The sequence below is a fragment of the Anomalospiza imberbis genome, chromosome 3 (assembly GCF_031753505.1).
Source record: "Anomalospiza imberbis isolate Cuckoo-Finch-1a 21T00152 chromosome 3, ASM3175350v1, whole genome shotgun sequence".
Classification (NCBI taxonomy): Eukaryota; Metazoa; Chordata; class Aves; order Passeriformes; family Viduidae; genus Anomalospiza; species Anomalospiza imberbis.
The window spans coordinates 30,616,880-30,642,664 of record NC_089683.1 but is presented as its reverse complement, the minus strand read 5'-3'; the positions used below and the strand labels follow the sequence as shown (position 1 = coordinate 30,642,664).

Below are 25,785 nucleotides of genomic sequence, written 5' to 3'. Positions count from 1 at the left end.
AGTGAATTTTTTTCCACACAGTCTCAAGTATTTTTTAAATCTAATTTAATGTACATCTCAGAGCATGGTCGCATCAGCTCCCTAAGAAGTTAGGGCATTTCTGGATGCTTCTGAAGGTGCAAAGCCCCTTTCCTGTATGGCTTCTCCATCCACTCTGTATACCTGGCCTTATCCAAGTGGTGTCCTGCAGTCTGCTTTCTTGGCAGCCCCTCTCTGCTTATTCAGTCCTTGCAGCCCAGTGGCCACACAGTTAATTTAAAGAGTTTTCTTTGGATAACAGTTCCAAAAGCTGGCTCACTGTAATTGCTTAACATCAACATCTCTCTGGGCTGGTAAAAGAAAGAAGTTCTGATTTTGATCTTCATTTAATCATCTTTTCAGTCCCTAAGGACTAAATAAAGGTCTGGGGGTATGTAATATTTACCTTCCTGGGAAAACTCTCATTCAAAGGAAATGCTATTCTTGTTCATGGCTGAAAGACCTTGGGTGAAACCTAAGTGTCAAACCAACTTTAGTATGTTGTGATTTGCATTTTATTTAGGTTAACTTTTGAGACAGAGGACTCCTCTTTTGGAGGAGCACAATGCATGTTTATGGCAGAAGAAAATCTATGTTACTACTGCCATTCATTTAAATCAGTTATCCCTGGATCAGCTCTTAGTGTGTTTAAAAAAAACACCATATAGACTCAAACTGATATGTTTGCTTCTGGGAATATGGTTACTTTAGTCCTCTTCAAGTAACAGATGAGACAGTAGTCAGAACGGAGTCGGATTCTTCCGGAAACAAGACTTCTGCAGCCAGGTGGTTTGTGTGCCCACTCATCCACTCCAGATTCCCCCCAGACCAATTTGGCTTTTCAGCTCAGTAGCTGATTCTAATCTGACTTGAGAGAGAGGAGAATTGACTAAAAATGTTGCCTTTTTACATGTTTAATGAAAACAAATGACCCAGCAGAGGAAAGAAATTATGTGCAAATTTTGTGCCAAAGAAAGGTGCCACATGTGACACAGCTCCTGCTGTGCATCAGAAATCCATGGAAGAGGAACCTGCAATATGATGCCACAGCAGAAGAAAAAACATCAGACTGAGCTCTGATCATCTTAAGGCACCAGAACAGAAACATAATGCCATGTTCTATTAATTTTGCTGCTTAAGGGGCTACCTGTTCATTAAAATCACTCTGAGGGGAAGCCGTATGAGGAGCAGCTGAGGGCACTGGGTCTGTTCAGCCTGGAGGAGACTGAGGGGAGACCTCACTGCAGTTACAACTTCCTCAAGAGGGGTAGAGGAGGGGCAGGCACTGATCTCTTCTCTGTGGTGACGGTGACAGGACCCAAGGGAATGGCCTGAAGCTGTATCAGGGGAGGTTTAGGTTGGATATCAGGAAAGACTCCACCCAGAGGGTGCTTGGGCACTAGAACAGGCTCCCCAGGGAAGTGATCACAGCACCAGCCTGACAGAGTACAAGAAGCATTTGGACAGTGCTCTTGGGCACAGGGTGTGACTCTTGGGGGTGTCCTGTACAGGGCCAGGAGTTTGACCTTGATGATTCTTGTGGGTCCCCTCCACCTCAGCATATTCTGTGGTTCTGCAATTCTCCATTTATCCAGCATCTTTTGCATTTTTTAACTGCCAACTTTATATGCAAAGAATCAGACTTTGAGAAAAGAGCAAACAATATTGTCTTGGAATCAGTCAATAAACATGTAGTTGTGGCTGCCAAAGACCTTTGCAAAACATGAGGCAGTAACTCCTTTTCACTTAACATAGAAGTCACAGCAGAAATACCTGTTTGCCAAAGAGCAGGTTCCCCACCACGCCCATGTCCAGCCAAGCCCAGCAAAAGGGACTGCTCCACATTTGCCTGGCACTTCCAGGAACTTCAGTGGCCTTAACAATTCTCTCCCACAGAATTTCAATATATTATTTGTGCCTTAGTGTTACATGAATTAACCTGTGCAGTTCACGTGCTAGCCCAGAACCATAAATGGTGATATCCAGCACTAGCTTCTAACTTCATCTTTAAAAAATGTGAGACCTTGGGCTGTTCACTGTTATTGCTCTTCAATTCCCCAACATATGCAGAGAGTTTGGATCATCATGAAGTTTCAGGAGGAAAAAGGGTATTGGCTTTTGCAGGGTATCAGCTGCCTGTTTTTTTCTTACTTCGAAATTTTGGGATCAAGGAGATCCCAGCAGCTCCACAGCAAACATTCCTCACAGACCAAACACAGAAACTATGGAAATGGTCTGGGTCAATTAGTTTCCAGCATGTTGCATATTTTTATTTCAAACAAAACATTTAGATGCTTATTTAAACTACAAGATATTCAAGAACTGGAGTGGACATAAAAATTCCCACAGAAATTAAAAAAAAAAAGCATATATTTTTCAATTCTTAATTTAATCAAGAGAAATAGTAAGTGCAGAATCTTTTCTAAATTATATAATTCTGAAGAAGTCCGTGGAAATGTGTCAGGATGTCCAAGGCTCCAGCTACCAAATTCATGGATGTTTTTGCTTAGTGAGCTTCCATTCAGCTGGCCTCCAGAGAGGTCCACTAAGGAAACAGAAATGGCAAATGGCAAACTGAAAGCACAGGCACCTGAGGAGGCAGGCAGACAGCAGGACAGATTGGTGAGCAGGAGTGTGAAACAAAGTGATACAGAGTCATCACCCATCTGTGTTCCTTACAACTAGAACTGCAGGATGATAAACAGGCTCCTGTTGCATTACCTCCTGGTTTCCCTCTAAAAACAACTATTAACTGAGATCAGTAAGGTTAGGAAAAACAGAAAAAGCCAAACACACACACTATTTTCCCAGAATTCAATGCTGAATGGCACTTCATTGGTATTTCATAGCATAACATTTAAAAATGTGACAGTTTTTAGGTTATTTTCCTCATCTAAGAAATTCTCAATCCTTGCAGCAGCACCAGACAGGAAAACATTGTCACATTTAAGGGCAAATTTTTTCTACGAATATATTTTTTTTATATCAAGAGCATAGCTTCAACAGGCTCCTTCATGCTCAAAACTGTGACTACTTTAAACAAATCATAAAAGCTAGTGGTTGTACTGCCTTCTCAAGCTGTTATTTTATGCCTCAAGCCAAATTTAAAAGAAGAAACACCCGTGTGTAACATGAACTAGTCTTCAATTACTGGCTTGCTTCATTTGCATTCTCTCAAACAGGAGTTGTGAAATGTTAAACAACCTGAAGAATATTTCTGACTTGCAGAAACTTTGCTTTGAATTATCCTCTGATTAGTAGCATAATAACAGGGTTTCTTTATCTAAAAGGATTTCAGGTACAGATAAAAATAAAAAGGTTAAAACATTACATCTTACTACCAAACACAAAAGTACTACTACACACATTATTTATCAGTCTAAACATTTTGTACATCCATATAAAGTCCACAAACCCTGCATTTGATATCTGAACTGCTCACTTTGCTTATAGGTCTTAAAAAATCCATATCAAGGTAGAAAAATCATAAGTAAAGATGAAGAAATACATATGAAGGGACTCACCTTTCTTTAATTTGTTTAATCTTTTTTAAACCTGTCTTTTATTTGGGGGATAAAATACACTTCAAAATATTACTTACGTATACAAGACTTGAGGTAAAAGGAAGCAAAAAAGTAAGGTTTGCCGAAAGAGGTGATAGATGTCCCATCCCTGGACACATTCAAGGCCAGGTTCTCTAAGCAACCTGATCTAGGTGAAGATGTCCCTGCTCATTGCAGGGGCATTGGACTAGATGATCTTTAAAGGCCCCTTCCAATCCGAACTATTCTAGGATGCTGTGATTCTACATGGACATTCTATATATCGATTCTACCTATGTTGTCCCATTCTGAAGGACAAACATCTCCTTTTAGCTGGATTTTTCTGAAGTGCCTACATCTCTAGTGGGATAAAAGGAGAAGCCTGGAACAGCTAAAACCATGACACTGAAGCTGGTTCATTAAAGGTTTCCAAGTATTAACCATTCCCCAGTACAGAGCCACGTTTGCAGCCCTGAGGGATAAGACCTGGGCCCTTAATAACTGCAAAGGCTGAAGTGAGTCTCTTCAGTGCGGGTACTGTGCAAGCCCAGCTACGTGCTGCAGCCAGCAGGCTGCGGTTATTAGCTCTGCAGCAGGACACTGCTGCACGGTCCTCAGCGCCCTTACAGCAGAAGCCTCGGAAAACACCAAGATTCAAACTGAAAGTATTACCAAAGACACAGAGTCTGAGTAAAAAAGGGTGAAAAATATATTTACACATACAACTTCAGTGGTTTTAAGACAGAGCACTCTTCCTCACCAAGTTTCAGAAGCCAGCCCAGAGTCACCAATTTTTTCACAATAATTTGTCTTTTGTGGAGGGATAGAAGTGGGTGGTTAAAAGTTAAAGGTGGAGGTTAGTTTGCCAAACTTTATTAACAGCTTCTAGTACTTGTAACCAGTATTCAGTAGTACTTACACACTGTCTCTCCACCCATTCCTTCAGCTTCCTTTGTACATCTACTTTGTACTTGTAATACTGAATTGTGCTGCTTAGACCACCAAGCAGAGGCAAGAAGCTCATCTCAAGAGTATCAGCCTCCCCTCTGTGAATTCCTCATGAAAAATGCAACATGAAATCTCTAGCAGGAGTCTCACCTCTTTTCCACATTTTGGTCATCTGCAGAGAAAAGGGGGAGAGTGGAAGAGAGAGAATGGCTGGTTGGGAATTTTTAGCAAATATTTCTCCTGAAAAAACATACTGATTCCCAAGTATCCAAATTTTCATCAAATGAAATGATTGATTTTATTTCTGCTTAACAGGAATATTGAGAAGTCTGAAAAGCCTTTGATTTCAGATGAGAAAGTCTTAGTGAAGTTAAACTCAGTATATTTTTAAAAAAAAGTATGTTGGGGCTAAACTGAAGCACAGTATTTACCTAAGAGAAATTTTGATTTAGAAAAGAGGGAACACCAAGTTTTTGCTGCAATTTGGGGTGGATTTGTTTTAAATCCCACATTTTCATAAGACAAAGAATATTCTCTACCAATTGTGACTTCCAATCACCCCTTCTACACCATGATCTGTTGAGTTTTGAGTATGCCTATACTGCTAAAGCCAAGGTGGCCAGGAAGAGGTCTTGGGCACTACACTCCTGGGTACTTCAGCCAGGAGCTGAAGCCTCCAGCTCTGGTTTGTCGTCTGACTTCAGGAAGAGTTTGCTCCCACAACCCCTCATTTTTCCAGAAAAGGACACCGGGTGGATGAAGTGGCCACGGAACTGGTTCGTGTGGTACTTAACAGTAGGTTATAAAACATGTAATTTAAGTTTAGTGCTATAAAAAACACCATTCTGATGGGCTGCAACACAGTTTTCTCATTCTTTTGGATAGTTTGGACAAAACACCCAAGGAATATGTGTAAGGACTATCACCTGATGCTCAGAAGGGTACAAGATGCCAAGTAAAAGACAGGATAGATGCAGCCAGTCACTTCTGGTGTAAACTAGACTTCAGTGATGTGGAAACAGGAAAGCCCACAACATTTCATCTCAAGATCAGGAGCTGCTACTTTAACAACATGTTTATACACATATACTTATGTACAAAAGAATCCACCTAGAATTGGGTCTGCAATTTGTTGGAACTCATTCACTTGATTCACTAGATTCTGGGTTTCTTTTAAAAAGTGCATAATAAATGGATATTTTTTTTCCTTAGATCTTTAAATTCTACACACTTCTCTTAGGAGGGAATGCTTTCAATAAATGGATGAATGTGATTTTGTGCTCTGGGAACTGATGAAATTTCTTGTATTTTAAGGAAACCAATACTATACACTGCTGAACTTCATTTCCCCCCAAATTAAAATCCCCCTATGGATTTTACTCTGTTATTTACACACAAGCAATTAAGAACTTAATTTGATGCAGTTAAAATTATTTCTTCAATAGAACCTTAGTCTTCAAAAGTACAGGAACCTTTTTTGGATATTTTTCCATTTTAGTAAGACAGTTACAGTCAAGCTGCTTTCCTCTCCTAGTGACAAATTCAAACCCAATTTTTAGGAGCCAAAAACTGGCAGCACTGAATAATGCCTGGAAGAAGCTGCTGGTTTCAGTCCTGTTTTCAATCGGCACCATGCACCCAACTGCAGTAGCAGTAATCAACACACTTTTTAGCAGGCTGGTCATGCAAACCAGGCTACACAAGCTACAGAAACAAAACTCACTTTCAACAGCAATGTCCCAGGACAAGGTCACAGAAAACAGAAATTTGTGGAATTTAATGACCATGCTGGTTCTACATAACTGCTCGAAGGTTACACAGGACACTGACATTTCCAGGAATGTCCATCTGGCATATTTCATATGTATCAAAGTTATAATTACTAATACAAAAAAAAAAAATCAAAAAGAAAACAGGAAAGGAAAAAAAAACAGCAGAATCTCATAATTATTAAGCTCATCAGAGCAAATACAATCATAATTCAAAGTTAAATGGCACTTTTTTTTTTCCAAACAATTTTTAAACCCTCCCTTGTACTTCTGCATTTTGTGTGCCTGGAAAGTTGCACAAAAAATGTTGCTTCAGGGCTGCACCTAATTATATTGGGCATCCAGAAATAGGTGCATCTGACTCAGAATTTCTGCAGGCCTTGCCAACCAATCAAACCATAAGAAATGCAAACTATGCTTAAATTGAGCAATAAAACACTGCAAGTTGCAAGTTGCAACGTATTAGCATACACCGCACTGCAAGGAAGAACTCCACAACAGGAAACAGGTTCAAAGTATATTTGTACCCAGTACTGCTGACAGTATCTTCACAACTGTGACTTTACACAGCTTGAGTCACACGACCAACTAAGCCACACTGAATATTACAGAACAGGACTAAACATCAAATGAGGGTAAGTGCATTAAAGCAGTTGATAGCTTTAATTACCAGCTCTTAATTCTTACCTTTTTAAACCTTTATAAATGCAAAGGTCTTTCATTTGATGATCATACCTCTCTGTAGACAATCTTTGAGACAGATTTATTTATTTATAATTTATTTAGTGACAAACATAGAACTGATACAAACCTAGACTTAAGTAGCAGATCATGCTGAGAATTTGTCATTTTACCTTACGGTAAAATTATGAGATCAGGTAGTGCATTTTGTAGTGGACCAGGGCAGGTGGGCAATGGATGAAAGAGATGACCACAAAAACCCCATGCTTCTCTGGGACTGTTCACTCAGAAACATCTTGAAGACAGCAGGTGCAGCTGAGCTGTTTTATTTTACTCTTTCACAATACTATGCAGGCAAGTTATGTAAATCAATTGGACCAAACAGGGTTCCAGAGATTTCAAAAGAAAAAACATTTCATCATGAGAATCTTACAGTATTTATTTTCATGCCTCAAGGGTGTTATTAATAATTAGCAATTTACACAAAGTTGCTAGAAAATGCACAAAACAAACCAATAGATTAATTCTCAGATATTTTCAACTTAAAAGCTAAAAATCAATGCTAACCATTAGAGAATGGTCCTAGAACTATAAAGCAATTACAGTCACTGATAACCACTGCATTCACAGGCAACGATATCAGCAATTAAAGGAGAGACCAGTAAGTGATCCATGCCAATTTTGAGAACTTTCCACCAACAGCTGCTGTTCCATAGCAGTACAGTCATTTGACTAAGTTGTAAGGTCATTTTCTAAATGAGAAGTGATAAGTCTTAAGTTGGAGTTGCAAGGAGTTCTCTTAGTTGACAGCTATGTGCCAAGCAATGTGGCAATAAATTCCAAGCAATGGGACAACCTAACATCAACAGCATTATATTAATACACATGGGTTTTTACACTGATACTATAAAAAACAGCCTTCATTTATGTTCATTATGGAGCAAACTCTGCTATTAAACACTGCTTTGCACAAAGGCTGCAAACATAATATTCAATCAGCTATCAAACTAAAATACATTTAAGAGCTATTTGAACAATTGAAGTATTTCCTATTCATTTTACATTAGAAAAATATCCACATCTCCATGCCTGCAAAAGAACAATCATTTTTAGAAATGAATAAAACTGCATGTAGCAAAATAGGTTATTTTGTACCATATAATTTTCCAAACTCTCTGGTTACTTTTGCAGCAGTATTTCAATGGCTACTTTTCAAGAAAAAGTATTTTGCCACTTGCAGTCTCTGTTACTCATTGCAAATGATTAAAGTAAAAATGTAAAAACACTGTCTGCAGCATATGGTGATACATTGCAGCTGCAGGTGATTTACCATATAATACACCACTGCACAAGCAGTCACTCCTGAGGCTGCACAAAACGAAATAACATTGGGTTGACAGAAACCTGCACAATTTTTTAAAAAATGACACAGCACTCTTACAAAATTCAAGAATAAGAAGATAAAGCATCCTATTACTTTACAGGCATTTTGCTTGAGTAAGAGCTTCTGGATTGAGCCTGGAATTAACGGCTAGTAAACAGCTTTAGGATTTGGCCTGCCATCTGTACCTGCTAAAGACTTCTTTATCCAAAAGTACTAGAGTTTGACTCAACAAAATATAAATCATGTTCTCTGCTTTCGTTAATGTAGACAGCACTGTACGTCAGCACTTTTACATATACATATATATATTTATAAATAACTACGTGCTTGAATGCATCGGAGAGTTTTCTGAAAGCCAAAAGAGTGTGAGTAAGTGCCAGGATGGTGCTGAAATTTCAAAGGAAATAAACCATAGTGCTAAAAGCTGTGCTCTTTTCCCCCTCAGCAATGTCCACAGGATCCAGCTACAAACGTGAGCATTAGTAAGTCTTTAGGTTCCAGATCCTTTTTCCTCTGAGGGACAACTTGAGTTACTCAGAGACCACAGAGGTAAGAAAAGATCATTAGTCCCTTAGGAAAACAACTGGGCACAAGCAAAAGAAGAAAAAAAATTGACTGGCTGAGTAGCTAAAAAGCCACTCAAATTGAAGTCTTATGTCGTAATTTTGAGTGGTATATTAGAAAACACCTATATACTCAAAAAAAAGAGAAAATAATATTTTTTTCATCTTTCCATTGGAAAAAGAATTTAGAAACACTTCAGACTCAAAAGCTTGATAAGACTCTCCATGTGAAAAAAAAATCCAGTGGGTTTTGTTGGTTTGGTGGTTTTTTTGTGTGGGTTTTTTTTTTTTGTGATTTCAGATTTCTTTTTTCCCCGCAGGATACGACAACTAGTAGTCTTACTTGCTATGTCTTTGGGGAAGACAAAGGTTTGTTTTAATAAATATGTATTGAATGATTCAATGTGGAACTGAAACAGCAAGCACAGTGGATTCAGCCTATCTAGACACCTACCTGCCTTGATATATATATCAATTTTAAACACCTGTCATCCAGAGGTTATTTTGTAAGAGAGAAAAACTATTTAAGACACTTAGTTGCAAAGATCTAGACTGCTGTTTCATCCAAGGTCATGAGCAAAAATACTCTTTTCCACTCCTGTTTTTGAAGAATTTGCACATAATTTATACACAGTTTTAGAGGTTTGGTAGAATGTCCCAGAAGACACAGTGAAGACAGCAATATGATCACTTGAAATTAATTAAACTATTTCAAGAGCATTAAGTCGATCTTCATTCCATACTAGAGACTGTAAAAGTTTACAGATGGAGAAGTGTGTTTTGGGAGAAGCAGCTTCCTAAAAACATACCTGAAAATGAACAAAAAACTCCAAGTCATGTATACCTTTCTCAAAGATTGTGAAGCCCAAGGATTTTGACAGCAACTTGTTTGAAAGAACCCACAAAACTGATTTCAGTATGTTCTTCCATGCTATCCCATTGACTGATTTTCCCATATTCTCTACCATAGTCTCTACCAGCAACTTAATTTGGCAGTTGTTTTAGCTCCCAGCCTCACAGACAATTGTAAAGCAGGGTGTATCTTTAGCACTATTAATTCATCTGCCTCCTAGTTTCCCTGCTCCATGCTGAGAAGCTGTGTTGTCATTCTGCTTGTTCTTCCACCAGTCATCCATTTCTCTAATTCAGTACGCTCAGATAAAGACAAACAATACAGGAAGGAGACTCTCATCAACCATGTGATAATTAATCTTCATAAAATTGTTGAACAATGAAATTCATAGCTCATGCAACAGTTCAGCATCTGCCAAAATGTGTGTCACTTTCAAAAAGTGACAGGAAAATAACACATGATAGGTTTAGTTACAGTTTTACTGAAGTTAGGATCAGTTGCAGTAAGTTAGAAGTGAACTCATGCTAGCCTACTGTCAAGTAGTTTATTAGTATATGAAAAGCACTTGTTTCACATGCTGCTGAGGGTATCAGACCCAGCAAAAAGGAATAGTTCCATTTGTTGTTTCCTTCCACTTAATGAATCACGCAAAGCTGACTTTCTGGTTTTGTCATTCACTTAAAAATTTATTTTTAGAAATTAACTAGCCAGACACTTTTTACAGCTATTGAAAGTGAAGTAACTTTCTCCCCAGGCAAGGAGGGAGCAGTAAGAGGAGCTGCTGAGGAGCAAGAGATGAGCCACAGGGATGAGCACACAGAGCACACTGCTGAGTCCAGACAGAAGAAGGTTGCAAGAACTGAAATATTAAGAGTTTTAATAATTTGAGCTGTGGTGACAGATAGGTCATACCTTTGAGATATTAGCTTGACATAGATCATGTTAGGAATTATAAAGGTCCATCTGAACAATGATGTCTGGGTTATGACCCTGCATAAAGGACAGTGACAACTGTTGTCTGCAGTGATTTACAAAAATGCAGGATTATTTAAATGCTCAGATTATTTCCTCATCAACTTGTATATCCTGCATTTGTTAAATGAAAGAAATTTGCAGATTGGTAAATGACATTCTCCAGAACTGTACATCTACGTTTCATCATTTTCACAAGGCGTCCTAACAATTGTCCAGAGTTCTTAATTAATTACTGTTTTTAATCAAATTAACATGCTAATGATTTTTTGGAACATCTAACCAGGGATTCCCAGGGCTAGACTGCAAGGCAACAGTTCTATTCTACTGCCAGAAAACAGTATGAACTGCATGTGTAGTGATTTGTTGCCACCACCTGCACACCCTCTAGAGGTAGGGAAGGCAGCCCTCAGTTCAAAATTAATCCACAGATCCATACTTGGAACAGCATAACCTGCCAAGGTCACATATCCATTACAGTATGCCTCACGTTTAAAGACAAGGCCGAAAGACAGAACTTTATTATTGAGCCTTCTCAAAATACTGACTACAGCAGATACCCTGCGGGGTCATAAGACATGACTCTGTGATACACGCTGGACTGCGATGAAGGCAGTCACTGCTTCACTGCAGGCTGCTAAATATAGACCGGGAGATGAATGGGCCTCTGTAATATACTGATCCCATTTCCAAAACCAAAATACACTTCAGATCTCTTGATCAGTCAAGAGATCTCTCTTCTGCAAATTGCTTCCAAATCTTTACAACTGTTCACGTTTTCAGCCAGGATCATTTTTAAGTCTTACTTCATAGAGATTTTATACTTAAGACAGAGAAGAATACCATTTTGTCATGGATTAATAAGCTTGAAAAACACCATCAGAATTTCATAAAATCATATTTCTTAAATAAATGAGCGCTCTGCTAGTAAATTTTATCTTTCAGGTCAAGGTCATATCTGAAATGTCACTGTTTTATTTTAACAAATCTGAGTTTTCAGTCACTGTCCATTATATTATTTAATTCCTAAAGTTTATGATAAAGGCAAGCCAAAAAAATGCCATGACCTTTCATGGTGGTGTGATAATTTACAGATATGGGCATATAAAAAATCCTGGAGAGCAAAATCATACAAAGGATTTTTCCAAGTAAATACTTCCCTGCTGACACTTACTGGTGTGGTATTGTGTTCAGTTTGGTACAGTTACTTCAGCTCCAGCTTTCCCATTCATGAACAGCAGCAATAACAACATTTAATCTAATATTAATATACTTTTAGATGACTTTTATATTTCATGTGTATTAGTAACTCAGTTATGGTTTCAAGGAAAAATTCCCTGGACAAGAGTAAGACTGACTGAATCCCTTTCTGCAGAAAAAGTCCCTGAGGACTGCATTTCTCACCGAGTTTCTGAATTCCAGAGGGTATTTCAGATGCGCCTCCCCAGTTTTTCCTCCAAGTGTAGATGTAGCCATGCTGGAGGTCAGACATTGGACTGCATCTTGCTGTCCAGCCCTTCCCATGAAATGACCTGTAAGAGCAGCTAAAAAGTGACCTCAGCTCCAGCAAAGAGTGGACCCAAACAGGAATAAACCAGCTGAGGCTCAGCTTCAGCAAGATTTACATGAATATTTACCAAAGGAAAAGCAATCATGAACATGATCAGGTAGTGAACAAAACTTTCATGTTGTGATATTTCCTCAGATCTGCATACAGGGTCAAGAATGGAAGAAAAATGTAAAGGTCATAATCATGTTTTATTTACATATAAATCCATTAAATTGACTCATACTATCCTTTAAGCTTTCTCCCTATAGAAAACAGGTAAAAGAGGAGGAAAAATATTAAAAACATACTATTAATATAAGACAAACACATTTCTAACCTCAAAGTAATACATAGCTTCAGTCAAGTACTGTTACAGTCAAGTAGGCATTCATAAATTCTCCCTTCCCTCAATGATTGTGTGCCCACCTAGATAACTTCTGCTTCTGCAACGCCACAAATGCTCTCACCATAACTCTCTCCATGTAATACCTCCAAACAGCAAAATCACATGCAGAGTAGAGTGCCCACACGTAATGTGGGAGCACTGAAGATTTCAGATTAGTCTTCCTCTCACCATAGAAGAATTTCTCAAGTAAAACTAAAGAAGCTTTATAAAATCTCTATAATTCAGATGAGTTTTTGCCATCATTCATGAAGGAAAGATAGAGCATTTATTAATGTTCAGTTTGATGGTTTAGTAATTACTCTGTAAATACCTAAATATACTAACACCACTAAAAAGTGTGTCTAAAAGAATTGTCAGGACGAAAGTCAAAATTCCTTCCAAAGAGTATTTGTAATTCAGGACCATCATCTGTCTCATTGTAGCCAACAATAACCTCTCAACCCCACCCAGCAAACAAATTATTTGCAAAGACAAATCACAAGTTTAGTCAGCAGTCAGTGTGACCTTTCAGGAAGGATGACTCCCTTCCAGACAGTATCTCCAACCACTAAATTAAATCTCTATTTTCCAAGTTAAGGGAAAAGAAATACGACTGCTTGAACAAATTGTATTATATAAAAACTTATAATGCCCCCAGACATTAGCAAAGCTGTTTGTCTTTTATTCTAAATTCTGCTTCATCTTCAGTCTGCAGATGTGGTTGGGACATAGCCAAAAGAGAAACATGCACAGATTCATCAACTAGAAGCTGAATAAGTCACTTGAGGGCATGTACACTTACTGTAACTAACCATAGCTGCACCTGAAGTGTAATGGAACCTCCTTGAAGAAGAAACATGATATTAACATTTCTAGTAATTGTGGCCAAAGGCACAAGAAAGGCCTGTTGAAGTGAGGCAGGGGTTGGTATCTTCTTCCAAGTAACAAGCAATAGGGCAAGAGGAAGTGGCCTCAAGACGTGCCAGGGGAGTTTTAGATTGGATATTAGGAAAAAATTGTCAAGCATTGGAACAGGCTGCTGAGGAAGTTATTCATTTCCCATCCCTAGAGGCATTTAAAAGACCTGTGGTAGATATGGAACTCAGGTATGTAGTTTAATAGTGGATTTGGCAGTGTTAGATCTACAGTAAGACTTAACACCTTTCCCAACTGAATGATTCTGTGATTTAATGCTTCTAAATTCTCAGAACTACATTCAGAAGAGTCTGAAGGACAGGTCTAAGAAACACCCACTCACTGCCAGCATAGGCTCTTCCTTCTTCCCTCCCTGTTGCACAGATACCTGCAAGTAGCTCGTTCACACAGGTTTACATTTCCTGCTGTCTATACAGATCTTTCTGCACAGAGTTGCAAAGAGCAAGACTGTGCTCCTTCCTGTGGCAATGATTCTTCTGGTACATGTGAATAAACCTGACTCTACAGATACCAACTGCAGAGAGATGTAAACAGAAAAAGAGACTTCTTTCCTCCTAATGAATTTAGAGACTTTTTCTGACCGCAGTCAGCATAACTTTCTTGGATGTAAAAGAGTTTTTCAAGCTGATGAATTCACTGTGTGATTCTTCTGGAAACACGGCAGTCTCATTTTCTCCAGTGCTGAGCTACCTGATGGGAAGAGGACATCACCTGCTTGCAGCCTGGCAGTAGTGTGGATATCACACCAGCCTCATCAAGCCAGCTTCAACTGAACCATCACCTGTCATCTGTCCTGTGACAGGGCAGTTTCTCTGTTAAAAAGATGCACTGACAGAGACTTTTCTGACAGAGAGAGTGGCCTACATTTTGAAACTCACTGCCAAGGATCAGTGGCCCTCTATCCCCACCACCTACAGAAATGCATCCAAAGTAGTATTTCATCTTAATTTTCCCACGAAAGACCCTCTCAAATATGTCAGGACTCTCATCCATATTCAGAAAGGCCCAGCAGTAACTTTTAAGTGCACTCCTATCACGAAAGCTTCGAAGGGAAAGATTTGTGCATTTACTTCTAATGGGTAGTTCTCAGATACCAAAGTTATGGATGAGCTTAGGCCACATAAGGCAATTAAATTTAATGCCCTAGGAGAAGTTAGATGAATGACCTCAAGAGTGTGTGCAAGTGTTCTAATCTATGACACAAGTGAAATAGGAGGTACCTGAAGGTGTTCAGTAGCAATTTTTTTTGTCAAAGCATAAGGTTTTTATTCTCTTGGTTTGGTCATATTTGACTCCTGGCACCAGCCTGTTCCTTCCATATGGTATCAGGTATGACTGCAATAAAAGTATTAAAACTCTACAGAAATCTCAAAAGGCATTAATATGTTTGCTTGGTCAAACTATGGAGTCTCAAAGCAAGAAGGAAGCCAAGACAAACAGGAATATATTGCTTAAATCAAGTTGTGGGCAGGTACTGAACTTCCTTTCTTCATTATTTCTAATCAGTTTAAGAGCATGATTCATTTGTTAAACTTCATTCTGTAGAAGTGGGGAGAAAAAAGTGAATTACCCATTGAATGCACAATAGAATAATGAAAGGAAGCTGCAGGTACTTCATGCTTTTGAAAATTATTCACTCTTCAAGAAAATGCTTTGAGACGTACTTAAGTCTATCTCTGTTAAGGAAAACACACACATTTATGTTTGAAGATTTTCTTGGATGAAATCCAAATGAAAAATTTCAGATATACCAGGCTGGAGGACTGTGTCCACCTCTGCATCACTGGACCAGACTATATATATTAAGAAATAATCACAAAGTCTTTCAAGCAGAAGACACTGTCGGAGACTACACTTCAGTGCCCCAAATGATGAACGTTTTGCTGAGCTTCCTGTAACACGATTATACTGCAACTCAGATAGCTATCACAAGATAAATCTAATGCTCAGCAGAAAATTTAAAATATTTATTGATTAGGTGCAGCCGACCTATAAGACAGCCTTTGAACTTTTAATTAATATCTTTAAAGGAAGGGGGAGGTGTTGCACATGAAAGGGCAACTCCTTAAAATTATTTTGCAACTGATAAACTGAACAGTTCAAGAATTTTCTACCTTGACTGACCTGTGGTGGTAATCCCTTGGGTAATCTACATCTGCTCTCTTACAGGAAATCTGTAAAACCAATTTACAAAATAAAAAATCTTGCAGAGAAAACAAGGAAAAAAATTGCAAGTTCCCCCAAACAGTATATTTTATATAACACATGTTTACAAGTGACTCTTAATGCACCAGCATTAACCTAAAAAACCAAGAATGCATGCTGTATTGTGTTAATGGTTTGAGAAATTGTTTGGGTGTTAATGTTAATGGGAAAAAAACAACATTTATTGTGAAATAAAAACATCTGCCTCATTAGGAATAACACAGTAAATTATATCTACTATGTATACATGCTAAAGATTTTTTGCTAGATATTATTATTCATGCTTTTTCTACTCCATCTTTTCTACCTGAGAGCAGAAGACACTATTTTGCTTCAGTTAAAATCAATCACAAATTTAATAAATTTTCACCACAGCTATTAAAAATATAGTCAGACTTGGAGTATGGAAAGAGCATCAAGTCTGAATATTTATCATGACCTATTTTTGATTTAAAAAGTTGAGCAACACAGAAACTTTAAAAACTGTCTAGTGAAGAAAGGTGTCTAGATCATTAAGATATTGTTCAGGGCCTACTTTGAAAATCTGTCATACACATACTCTCTCACAGGCCATTAAAATCTTTAAAAATTCTTTAATTCATTAAAACCACTTCTTTGAGAACACATATTTAATGCCACACTGGAAATTCATATACCATCCCTCAAAATAAATCTGTAATTTTGGGCAGGTTCTTTCATCATATGAGACCACAAAAAGTTTCCCAAGAGTCCGCACATCATACAAGACACTCAGTAAAAAAGACAAGAAGTGCCTCACCAAAACTGGCATACCAAGAAAAATAGATCTGAGGTAGGGGTCTCATCCCCACATATAATGTTCATTGCATGGGTTTTGTGAAAGGAGAAAAAATTACAGCAAAAAGATAACCATGAAAAAAACCTCTTAACTCATGTCTTGCTTTAAAAGGAGGAAGATTCCACTTGCAAAGGTTGTAGATTAATTTGAAACTCAAATACTAACCTATTATCCACCTTCCTAAACACAATTCCTAATCTCATTTAAGAAATAAACCTTATGACAAATAGAAGAAAGCCCACATGCATGAACTTTCCCTGATAAAGTTCTTGGTGATTTTTTTCTCAAAGAAAGCCTTTTGCAGTCTTCTTTATAGAAAGCTGTGGATCTATTTTGATTTTGACAGAAAATTAGTCAATTCCCCTGGATCACCATTCTTGAGTCAGAAAGTAAGGCCAGTACAAATGAGAAAATTTAGTAGATCAAGCCTCAAAAAATAAACGTGAAACAGGATTTTACTAAGATAAGCATAAACATTCCTGATACTTATCTACTGAAAATCCTGAAGTAGAAAATAACTCTCCAACAACAACAACAACAAAAAACAACAACAAAAAACCCACTCCTCGCCCAAAAGAACAACAACAACAAAAACCACCAACAAAAAACAAGCAAAAAATAGAAGCTAGATGTTATTTAGTGCCCATGACAGGGTTCCAGGAGAGGTCTGCTGTCCATGAACAGCACCAGGAAAGAGGAGGAATGAAGTATGGCTGAGCATTTAACCTTCTCTACCAATCACAAAGAAGACAAGTGGTTTTAAAGATTGTTACATCTCCACTGCGCTGGTCAGTACACAATGACAAGCAGAACAAGAAAATACTGGATGTGACCATAAACATCTATGAGCACAGCTAAGGGAATAGCAGATATCTGCACCTGGTGCAGAATAATCCGTGTATCCACTCAGGCTGGGAACCCACTGTGGTAAGCTCATTTCTCTCTCTCAGGATTTTTCATAGAGGTGCACAGAGAGAAAGAAAGAGAAAACAATTTCTATTTCTGCTCCTTGTTTTCCCTATGTGGAATGTGTTTGGAGAATTGTTTACCTGGGGTGTTTCCTTGATTGGATTCTGGTGAGAGTTGTTTGAGCCTGATGGCCAATCCAATCCACCTGTGTCTGGACTCTCGCAAACAGGGTCAAGAGTTGTTTGTTAGTTAGATATAGTAGTTAGAAAAGTATGTATGTTGTTTTAGTATCTTCCTTTACATAGTATATTAATGTATTATAGCATAGTTATAATAAAGAAATCATTCTGAACTGATGTTAGACATCATCATTTCTTCCCATTGAGTTCACCTACATTTTACAATAGCCCACTGTTTGGGTGGCAGGCCCAGACAAAAGGGTATTTCTGTGGACACAGCAGGTTGAGCAAGGCAACAGCATGCTTTTATCAGAAATAAGGCAAGCACCAAGCAACTACACTCAAAGACTTGGTCTGGCAGGCTGGAAAAGTTTTCTTCTCTACTCAGCATAGCCTCACACACTAGGGCAGTCAGCTGTGATCCTTCCCAGCTGAACAGGTATGTGAAGAAGACAGAGGAGATGCTGGAGAGCAACCAAGATACTCAGGATTCTTGAGTTTTTGTCTTGGAGCAGTTGATGGAGTTGAGCATGTTTGGTCTGACAGAAGGGTGATCTAACAGGTGATGTAGTAGCAGCCTACATCTACTTGAAGGTAAATGATAAGCTAAAATCTTCTCAGCAGTGACAGAACTTATAGAAAGGGACAATGACCATAAATTGCCACTTGGGAGGTTCAGGGTGACTCTTCCATTCTTCCCTCCCCAAGTCAAACCCCCTCTTTTTTCAACAGGCAGGTGTTGCAGACCTGCAGGTTATTCAGCAAGGTGGTGGGACCTTCATCCAGGGAAATTCAGGACCTGTCTGGACAAAGCCATCTCACACAACTGGGACAAGTGTATCTTCCAGCTGGACTGGATAACTTCCGAAGGTTCCTTCAAAACAACGTGTAGGTGAGAAATATGCACATGTATAGAATCACAGACTGCTTCAAATGCAGCAAACCACTGCAGATTTATACTGAAGGGCATCTAAATACCCACTTTAATGCATTGTACCTGAAAGAAAACACCTACTAAGGTTTGTGTGCTACAGTTAAAAAGTTTTCAAGTTTTATCTCCTCAGCACCTAATAAGATTTGATTTCCAATATATTTATGCAGTCAACACTATTTTTTTGTTAATTGTAAACATAATATTGTTATTTGTTTTTACAAACATATAAAAGAAATATATTGTTACCCTGACAGCATCAGATCCTGACTCTGAAATGGTATCTGAAAAGATGAAAGGTGTAGAGTTACGCATAGAGCACCTGGAACTAGTTCATTAGATGCCAGAAAAAAGAAAGAAATAAAAACATTTCTCCTACTTTCAATAGCATGAGAAAAAGCAAGTCCTTTGGGTGTTGCACATGACTGGTTTTCTGGAACCTCCACTATTATACTAAGGGCACAGTGTGATGCAGCTCTGCTAGCTCACATGCAAAGACCTGCTGTTCAACAGCCTTCCTGATCATTACTGAGATATATCCTTCCCAGCAGATCTGGAAGGCTACAATAGCTAGTTAAATCTTTGATGGAATCCTTACATTTTTTCCAGAAGCAATTTTTCAGTCTTTTTCCATCAATAACACAAAACACAAGAATAATACCATACAGGCTCTTGCAATTCAGCTAATGCTGCATCTTCTCTTCTGCACTGGCCAATGGGGGATGTCCACGAAAACCTATGAATACAGGCCATGCAAAGTGCTACTGCCCTTGTGCACACATCCAGATGTGTGGTTTGGAATTCAGAAGCTTCCAGAGCAAAAGTTGGTAGCTTTGTAAATAGAAGGATATTACCACAACAAATGTAAAAGACTCCTGCGTGGAATACATTACAAAGAAGTCAGTAAGAAACAGAAACTTTATTATTCCTGAAATAAATCCAACATGTTAAATTAGGAAACTTATGCAACTAATTTTATCCTACCAGTATAAACAGTATCAAAGTGCAGTATTTTTCTTCTGAACATCTCAAGCCATCTCATTTTCAGAATGTCAGTTAAGAACAAAAATAATACAAAGCCTTTATGATAACTGAAGATGAAACCCAGAGTTAAATTTGCAACAAATCTGCAATTCCCCTTTGATCATTCTAAGGCAATGGCTGCACATTTTTCTCACAGCAAACAAGCCATAATAAACTGCAACAGCAAGAACAGAAAGAAATCCTGTGACATCCCAAGACAATGTTTTTGAAAAGTTACAATATTGCAGCCTTTTAGTGTAAGCACACGTTTTAAATATACACATGGCTCCATGTGTAGGTGATACAGGGTGGCATAAAGTGGTACCTGAAAAGAAGGTTTTCAAAAACTTGCAGGAAAGATCTTAAAATTTAATAGGACTTTCAATGTAAAAAACTACTGAAGTGCACAAAAAAGGATTCAAGAAACATGTCATTCATGGCTCTGCTCCCCCTGCACAACTTTACTGAAATCAAAGGCCTTTGCTCAAGAGTAACTTCTTCCCCTTGCTGCAGAAGTTTGCAGAATAGCTGTCTTTTATAGAATGTGGCAGGTTTGTATTTACAAATAAACTAACCAATTGACTTCTGAATGTAGGTCACAACACTCATTCCTTAGGTGGCTGGCCTATTTTTATCTTATTTGAAAGGGCAAGAAGAAAAAAGAAGAGCTAACTGGGCATAATTCTCAGCTCTGAAGTGTTTTTCGCTACGGGAGTGATACATGAAAATATCACCGCAGAAATGATTTCTTATTTGTAACAAATTTTCAATTCCCCAGTTCTTATCTAAGAAACAAACACAAATCTAAACTGCTAGACCAAAGCCTTTAAAATCAAAACTCTCTAACCACCCTTGCATTACTCCAACCTGCATATCAGAGTGAGGTTTCAGGAGACCAATGATCTACTCAAAAGGTCTCACCCCAGATAGCCCATTCCTGTAACAGAAATAGTACAGAGCTATAACGGGCTCCACTGCAGTCAAGAATAGCTTAGCAGTGGTAGAAGCAGACATCTCCTCCACATACTTTCTAATGTCTTTGCAACTCTAAGCTACTCATCTCAAGACTTCTTTTTTCAAATAGTTGTGGCTTTTTTTTGTTATAGTTTGGTTTTTAATTCTGTAAGAAAGTCTGTTTTCCAAGATGCAACTATATTTGATCAAGTGGCTGGAAAAAATGAGCCTGGAACACCATAAATATTATCCTATTATCTGATTGTGATTAAATCAGAATTATACAAATACATTAAAATAATTTGTAGACTGGCAATAAGGATGGCTGTCAAACTGAAACCCAATGGAACTTCAAATGCACCTTAAACACTGTATCAGTGACAGATACTTTAAGGTAATATTATTACTAGGTGTCTTATACTACAGTAATGTTTCAAGCTCTTTCACACAGATCTGTTCATATAAAAGATGTAATGCTGGCATTACATTTGCCAAAATTGCCATTTGCAATTAAAAATTAAAACTGGCACTCCTTCTATGCAGGCAATTATCTAAACGCAGCTGGCAATCTTCCTTGTTTACAACACTGCTGTGTCATGACTACCCTCCGTTCGGAAATTTACCACCTTTTTTTTTTTTTTTTTTTTTTTAAAGATTTCTATTATGAACTGAAACAAAAAGGTCCAAAACTATAATTTGCATATGCTGTATGGCAACTTCAGGCACTGCCTTAAAATTATTCCTAGTACATATTTTGGTGCTTGTTGCAACACTAATTTACATCCATCTAGGCCACAGGAAAACACCTGTAAGGACCCGGACAGCAAAATGTACCAAATAAATGCCATCCAAGAAGAACATTTTTGGGTGTAAGAGTTGATTTTCAGAGTAAAACAGAAAAAAAAGGGAAGATCCTCTAAGTGGACAAAAATCCTTTTACTGAATAATATATGACATTAAGCATATTTCTACTACTTGCTAACTATAGTAATTGTCATCTACTAAATGAATCTAACCACAAAGTATCTTATTAATCAGATTGCCATGATTTTGGCACCATTTTAATTACAACAGCTGCTATTAAAGTAAGATTTGAGGGTTCCCCTGCTGCTCGGAGAGGAGCACTCTTCATGCTGTCAAACAGCTTTTAGGGAACAGTTGCTTTTTTAGCCAAGATGCTGCAGCCGCTAGCTTGATTTCCATGACTGTTATGGAACAAATACAGTTACTTATAGCATATCAGTTAAATATTCTGATTCATTTATGAGGTATTTCCTGTAGTCAAACATAACAATAAATTGTATTATATCCCCAATACAGTAATGCTTAACTTCCTTTCTCTGTAATTGATCACGTTTTCACCTATAAATATGATCCACTGTCATATTTGTGACAGACTCTGTGGCATGTTTTGCTCAGCCATTGAAAAGGATTTTGAGTAGGGCCTTTCCCCCGAATATTACCAAAACCCATAAAAACAGAGGATTGATAACGAACTGAGGACCATGGCTGACCCCAAGGATACTGCAAGCAGTGACAGCCACGGGTCCCCTCCCACAGGTGTTCCGGGCAAGCCTCTTGAAGTTAAAGCAGCACAAGTTTCGCAGCGTGGTGACAGTACCGCTCTCCACTGAGCGATGAGACAGAACATATATTTCCGTCACGGGGTTTTCCAGGATGAGTGCGACGGGAACCGTCACTTGCTAAGATCAAAGCCCAGCAGCGGCAGGCACCGGCGGAGAAGCCGCCTGCGCGGCGGCCGCTCGCTGCACCCTGCCAGCGGCAGGTGGCCGCACCTGAGGCGCAGCGTCCCGCGGCGAGCACCCGCGTGGGAAGGCGCCGTCGCCGCACTCCCTGCGAGGCGGGGACCAGGCGCGCCCGGAAAACACTCAGGAGGCAGAACCGAGCGCTGCGGTTCCGCGGCGGTAACTTTTCAAACCGCGCAGCGCTCGGTGTCCGCTCGGCAGGACAGGCGCCGCGGGTACCCAATGCTGGGGTACCTAATGCGCCTCGCCGTCACGGGGAGGACCCGGCAGCCGCCGGCACCCCTCGCTCCGTCTAATCTCGAGGCCGGCGTGTGGCATCAGCGGCAGCGCCGCGCAGTCTCCCCCCGCGCAAACCGGCTGGCTCGGGCGCCCGGGAGACCAGCGAGCATGTGCTCCCCGCCGTGCTCCCCTCCGCTTCTCTGTGCCGGGTGAACCGAGCTTTCCCCCCATCACCTCCCACCCAGGGCTGCGCGGGATTTCCCGCCGCCCGCGGAGAGCCGCGCCGCAGGTGGCAGCGGCTCCCGCGCCTCCGCTGACTCCTCCCGGGCGCTTTCGGCGCGACTCGCGGGGTACTCGCCCTCCCCGTGTCCCAGCACGGAGTGATGCCCGAGGACCAGAGGGGCAGGCAGGGAGGTACGCGCCGCGCCGTGCGGCGGGGCGCTGCTCAGGACAGGTGTGGGCAGCAGCCCGTAGAACACGGGAGGGGTCGGGGCAGGACAGGACGGGACGGGAGGAGAGGGGAGCGCGTCGGTACTCACACGAAGGCGTGATAGACGAAGGCCCATCCGCGGGGCCGCTCCAGCACGTTGTACAGGTAGTTCTGCAGGCGGCGATACTTGGCGTTCCTGCGGCAGCTCGGTCCGCTGCTGTAAGACAGCGGCTTCCCCAGCAGGCTCATGCGGGCTCCGTGCTTCCCGCGGCGGCCCTCCCGCAGCCCGGCGGGGGCGGCCGCGCCGCCGGTGCCCAGGAGCAGCAGGCCGTCGCCGCGGGCCGCTGAGCTCGTCAGCGCCCTGCCCCGGCCCGACTCCACATCCTTCATGCCAGCTGCCGCGCCGCTCTTCACCCAGAGCCCCGCGGAGCCGCCCTCCTCCCCGCCGCCGTGGTTGCGGGGCATGGCATCACCCCGGGCGCCGGAGCGGGCGCCGGGGCCGCGGCGGAGCAGGGCGCGGGCGGCGGCGGCCAGGCACCCCGCGGCAGCAGCCCGCAAGAGGCAGCGGGGGCCGAGGGTCTCCGGGCGGCGCCCGCGGGGCGCGGGGGCGCGGGCCACTTTGGGCGCCCGGCGCGGCGGGCCGGCCTGCCGCAGCTTCGCGGGGGCCCCGGCGAGGGAGCGGGCGCCCCCCCGGGCGCGCTCTCCTCCCGGGCGGCGGGGCCCCGCCGCCGGTCCCCCCGCAGCGCCGCCCGGCGTGGCTCCGCGGCCCGGGACGGGGAGGAGGGAGGGAGGGCAGCTCCTCGCAGCTCTGGCGGAGAGGCCGCGGCTCGGCGGTGCCCGCCGCCGCCCGCTCCCTCGCTGCCTCCCGCGTCGTTTGGCTCGGCCGGGCCGGGCAAGCTGTTGCTCTCGCTCCGAGCGGCGGAGAAAGTCGGCGAGGCAGGCGGGCCGGTGGGGGCAGGCGGGGGCCGCGCCGCTGGGCGCCTTCGCGTCCGGGGGAGAGAGCGGCAGAGACAGCGGTAGTGCCCGCGGTGAGGAGGGCGGCGAGCGGCTGGCGGGACGCGGCGCCCGCGTTCTACGCGCGCTCCCGGGAAATGTCCATGTAAGTCCGAGAAAGTAACAAAACTGCCGTAAGTCCCGGCGGCAGCGCGGGGGAGGATCGGCCGGCGGCGGGACCCCACTGCGGGCAGCGAGCGCGGCCGGCCCGGGCGGGGCAGCGCAGACGAGCCGCCGGGTGTCCCCCCGAGGGGGCGGCGCGGCCCGGCACGCCGCTGCGGCGCTTCCGCCGTGTCCCGGACTCGTGCGGCGGCGAGACAGCAGATCCCAGGGGTAGCGGCGGGCCTGCCCTTCCTACGGGCTCCCCCACGGCCCCCGTCAGCGCCGGCTCCGGCCCCGGCGCGGTGCGGCCGGAGCCCAGCGGTGCCGCCGCTCGGTGCCCGCGCTGCGCCGAGACAGCGATGCTCCCCCTGCCGAGCGCGGCCCTTTTACGCCCCGCCGCATCAAGGTGAGCTTGCGGAACAAAACACCACCCACCCCGGCACCCGCAGGCGCGGCCGCACCGCGCTGCCCGCCCGGCCGCCGCACCGCGCCCGCTTTGCCCGTGGGTTATCGCCCGTGCTCGGCGGGCGATCCCCGGCCATCCCCCAACACTCCCCCCGCACCCCACGGCCGCCTGCTGCGGGCAGTCGCCGCCCTTGTCGCTCCTGGGGCCGCAGCTCGGCATGCCTGGATGCCCCGCGCTGCCCCGGGGACAAGACGAGCCATCCTGGCACTTCAGCACGACGAGAAATAGCTGCATGTCACTGGTTTTGCAGCCTGAGCGCCACGATGTGAAAATGTGACACAAATTCCTGAAGTGTTGATGAAAAACAGTAAAGGAGTATGCTAATGTTAAGCGAAATTCAATAGAAACATTCAGAAATTAATTTTTGGGATTTTTTTTTTTCCTTTGTGCTGTCTGGTTAGAGGCCAGGCTCTCAAGCTTCGGTTAATGCATGGTCTTCAACTCCCAAAAAAGAAGAAACTGTAAGACTCATTTCATGTTCTGGCAGTGAACATTAACTTGTGCCCCTACTAATGCATCTAATACATCGCCAGTACTAATTCATTGCTACAATGAGTCCAATGCCATTCAATCAGATGTCTTTAAATGACGAGTTTAAACTTCTTCCTGTCTTCACTACACTTTCTCCTCCACTGCAGGCCAGTTCAGACAGGAACTTTCTAACATATGAACCACAGTGGCCACTCAGACTCATGATAAGGGATGGCAGAAACAGCACACATGTAAAAACAGATGTTAAGTAGTTGATACAACTATCCACAGAAATCCCATTAATATTTAAGCTTTCCAGTGGCACATATCTACTCTTCTTTCTTTGAATTGTAAATTGGGTTAGTTAATCCTTCATTTACTACTTGTTTGCATTTCCCTGGTTTGATATATGCAAGTGTTTGTACTCTTCATTTTTCTCACCCCTAGGTACTCATTTACAGCTGAAGATGTACAGCGTGCCTTTACCATCAGCCACTCCTCCAGAACCATGCTTAGATTTAAACTCTATTGGCCTTGATTTGAGGGCTGATACTCAAATTATGGAAAGCCAAACTTCACCTGAGAGCACATGGTCCAACCCACTGAGCCAGGCCTCTGTCCCAGGGGCACTAACCCTTGAGCTTTGTTTAATTGCTGGGGTGGGCAATGGCACAGCTCACAGCAGCACATATGCATCACTGTTGATAGGACTGAGGCTTT

The 25,785-nt window shown here is 42.0% G+C and overlaps 1 protein-coding gene and 1 long non-coding RNA gene across 5 annotated transcripts in view; one reads left to right on the top strand and one right to left on the bottom strand.

Moving 5' to 3' along the window:
- Nucleotides 1-24,362, bottom strand: part of KCNQ5 (potassium voltage-gated channel subfamily Q member 5) — a 277,005-nt gene extending 252,643 nt beyond the window's left edge. For 3 of the 4 annotated variants that reach the window (XM_068183827.1, XM_068183828.1, XM_068183829.1), the window contains exon 1: nucleotides 23,143-24,362. In XM_068183827.1, the coding sequence (XP_068039928.1) occupies nucleotides 23,143-23,498 (356 nt within the window). In that variant the 5' untranslated portion in view covers nucleotides 23,499-24,362. The remainder of the gene's footprint in view (nucleotides 1-23,142) is intronic. The other variant, XM_068183830.1, reaches the window with a different exon arrangement.
- LOC137470449 (uncharacterized) lies at nucleotides 5,748-16,097 on the top strand. Its single transcript, XR_010997069.1, has 3 exons — nucleotides 5,748-6,912; nucleotides 9,226-9,403; nucleotides 13,380-16,097. It is a non-coding gene; the product is annotated as an uncharacterized lncRNA (long non-coding RNA).
- Nucleotides 24,363-25,785: the final 1,423 nt, after the last annotated feature.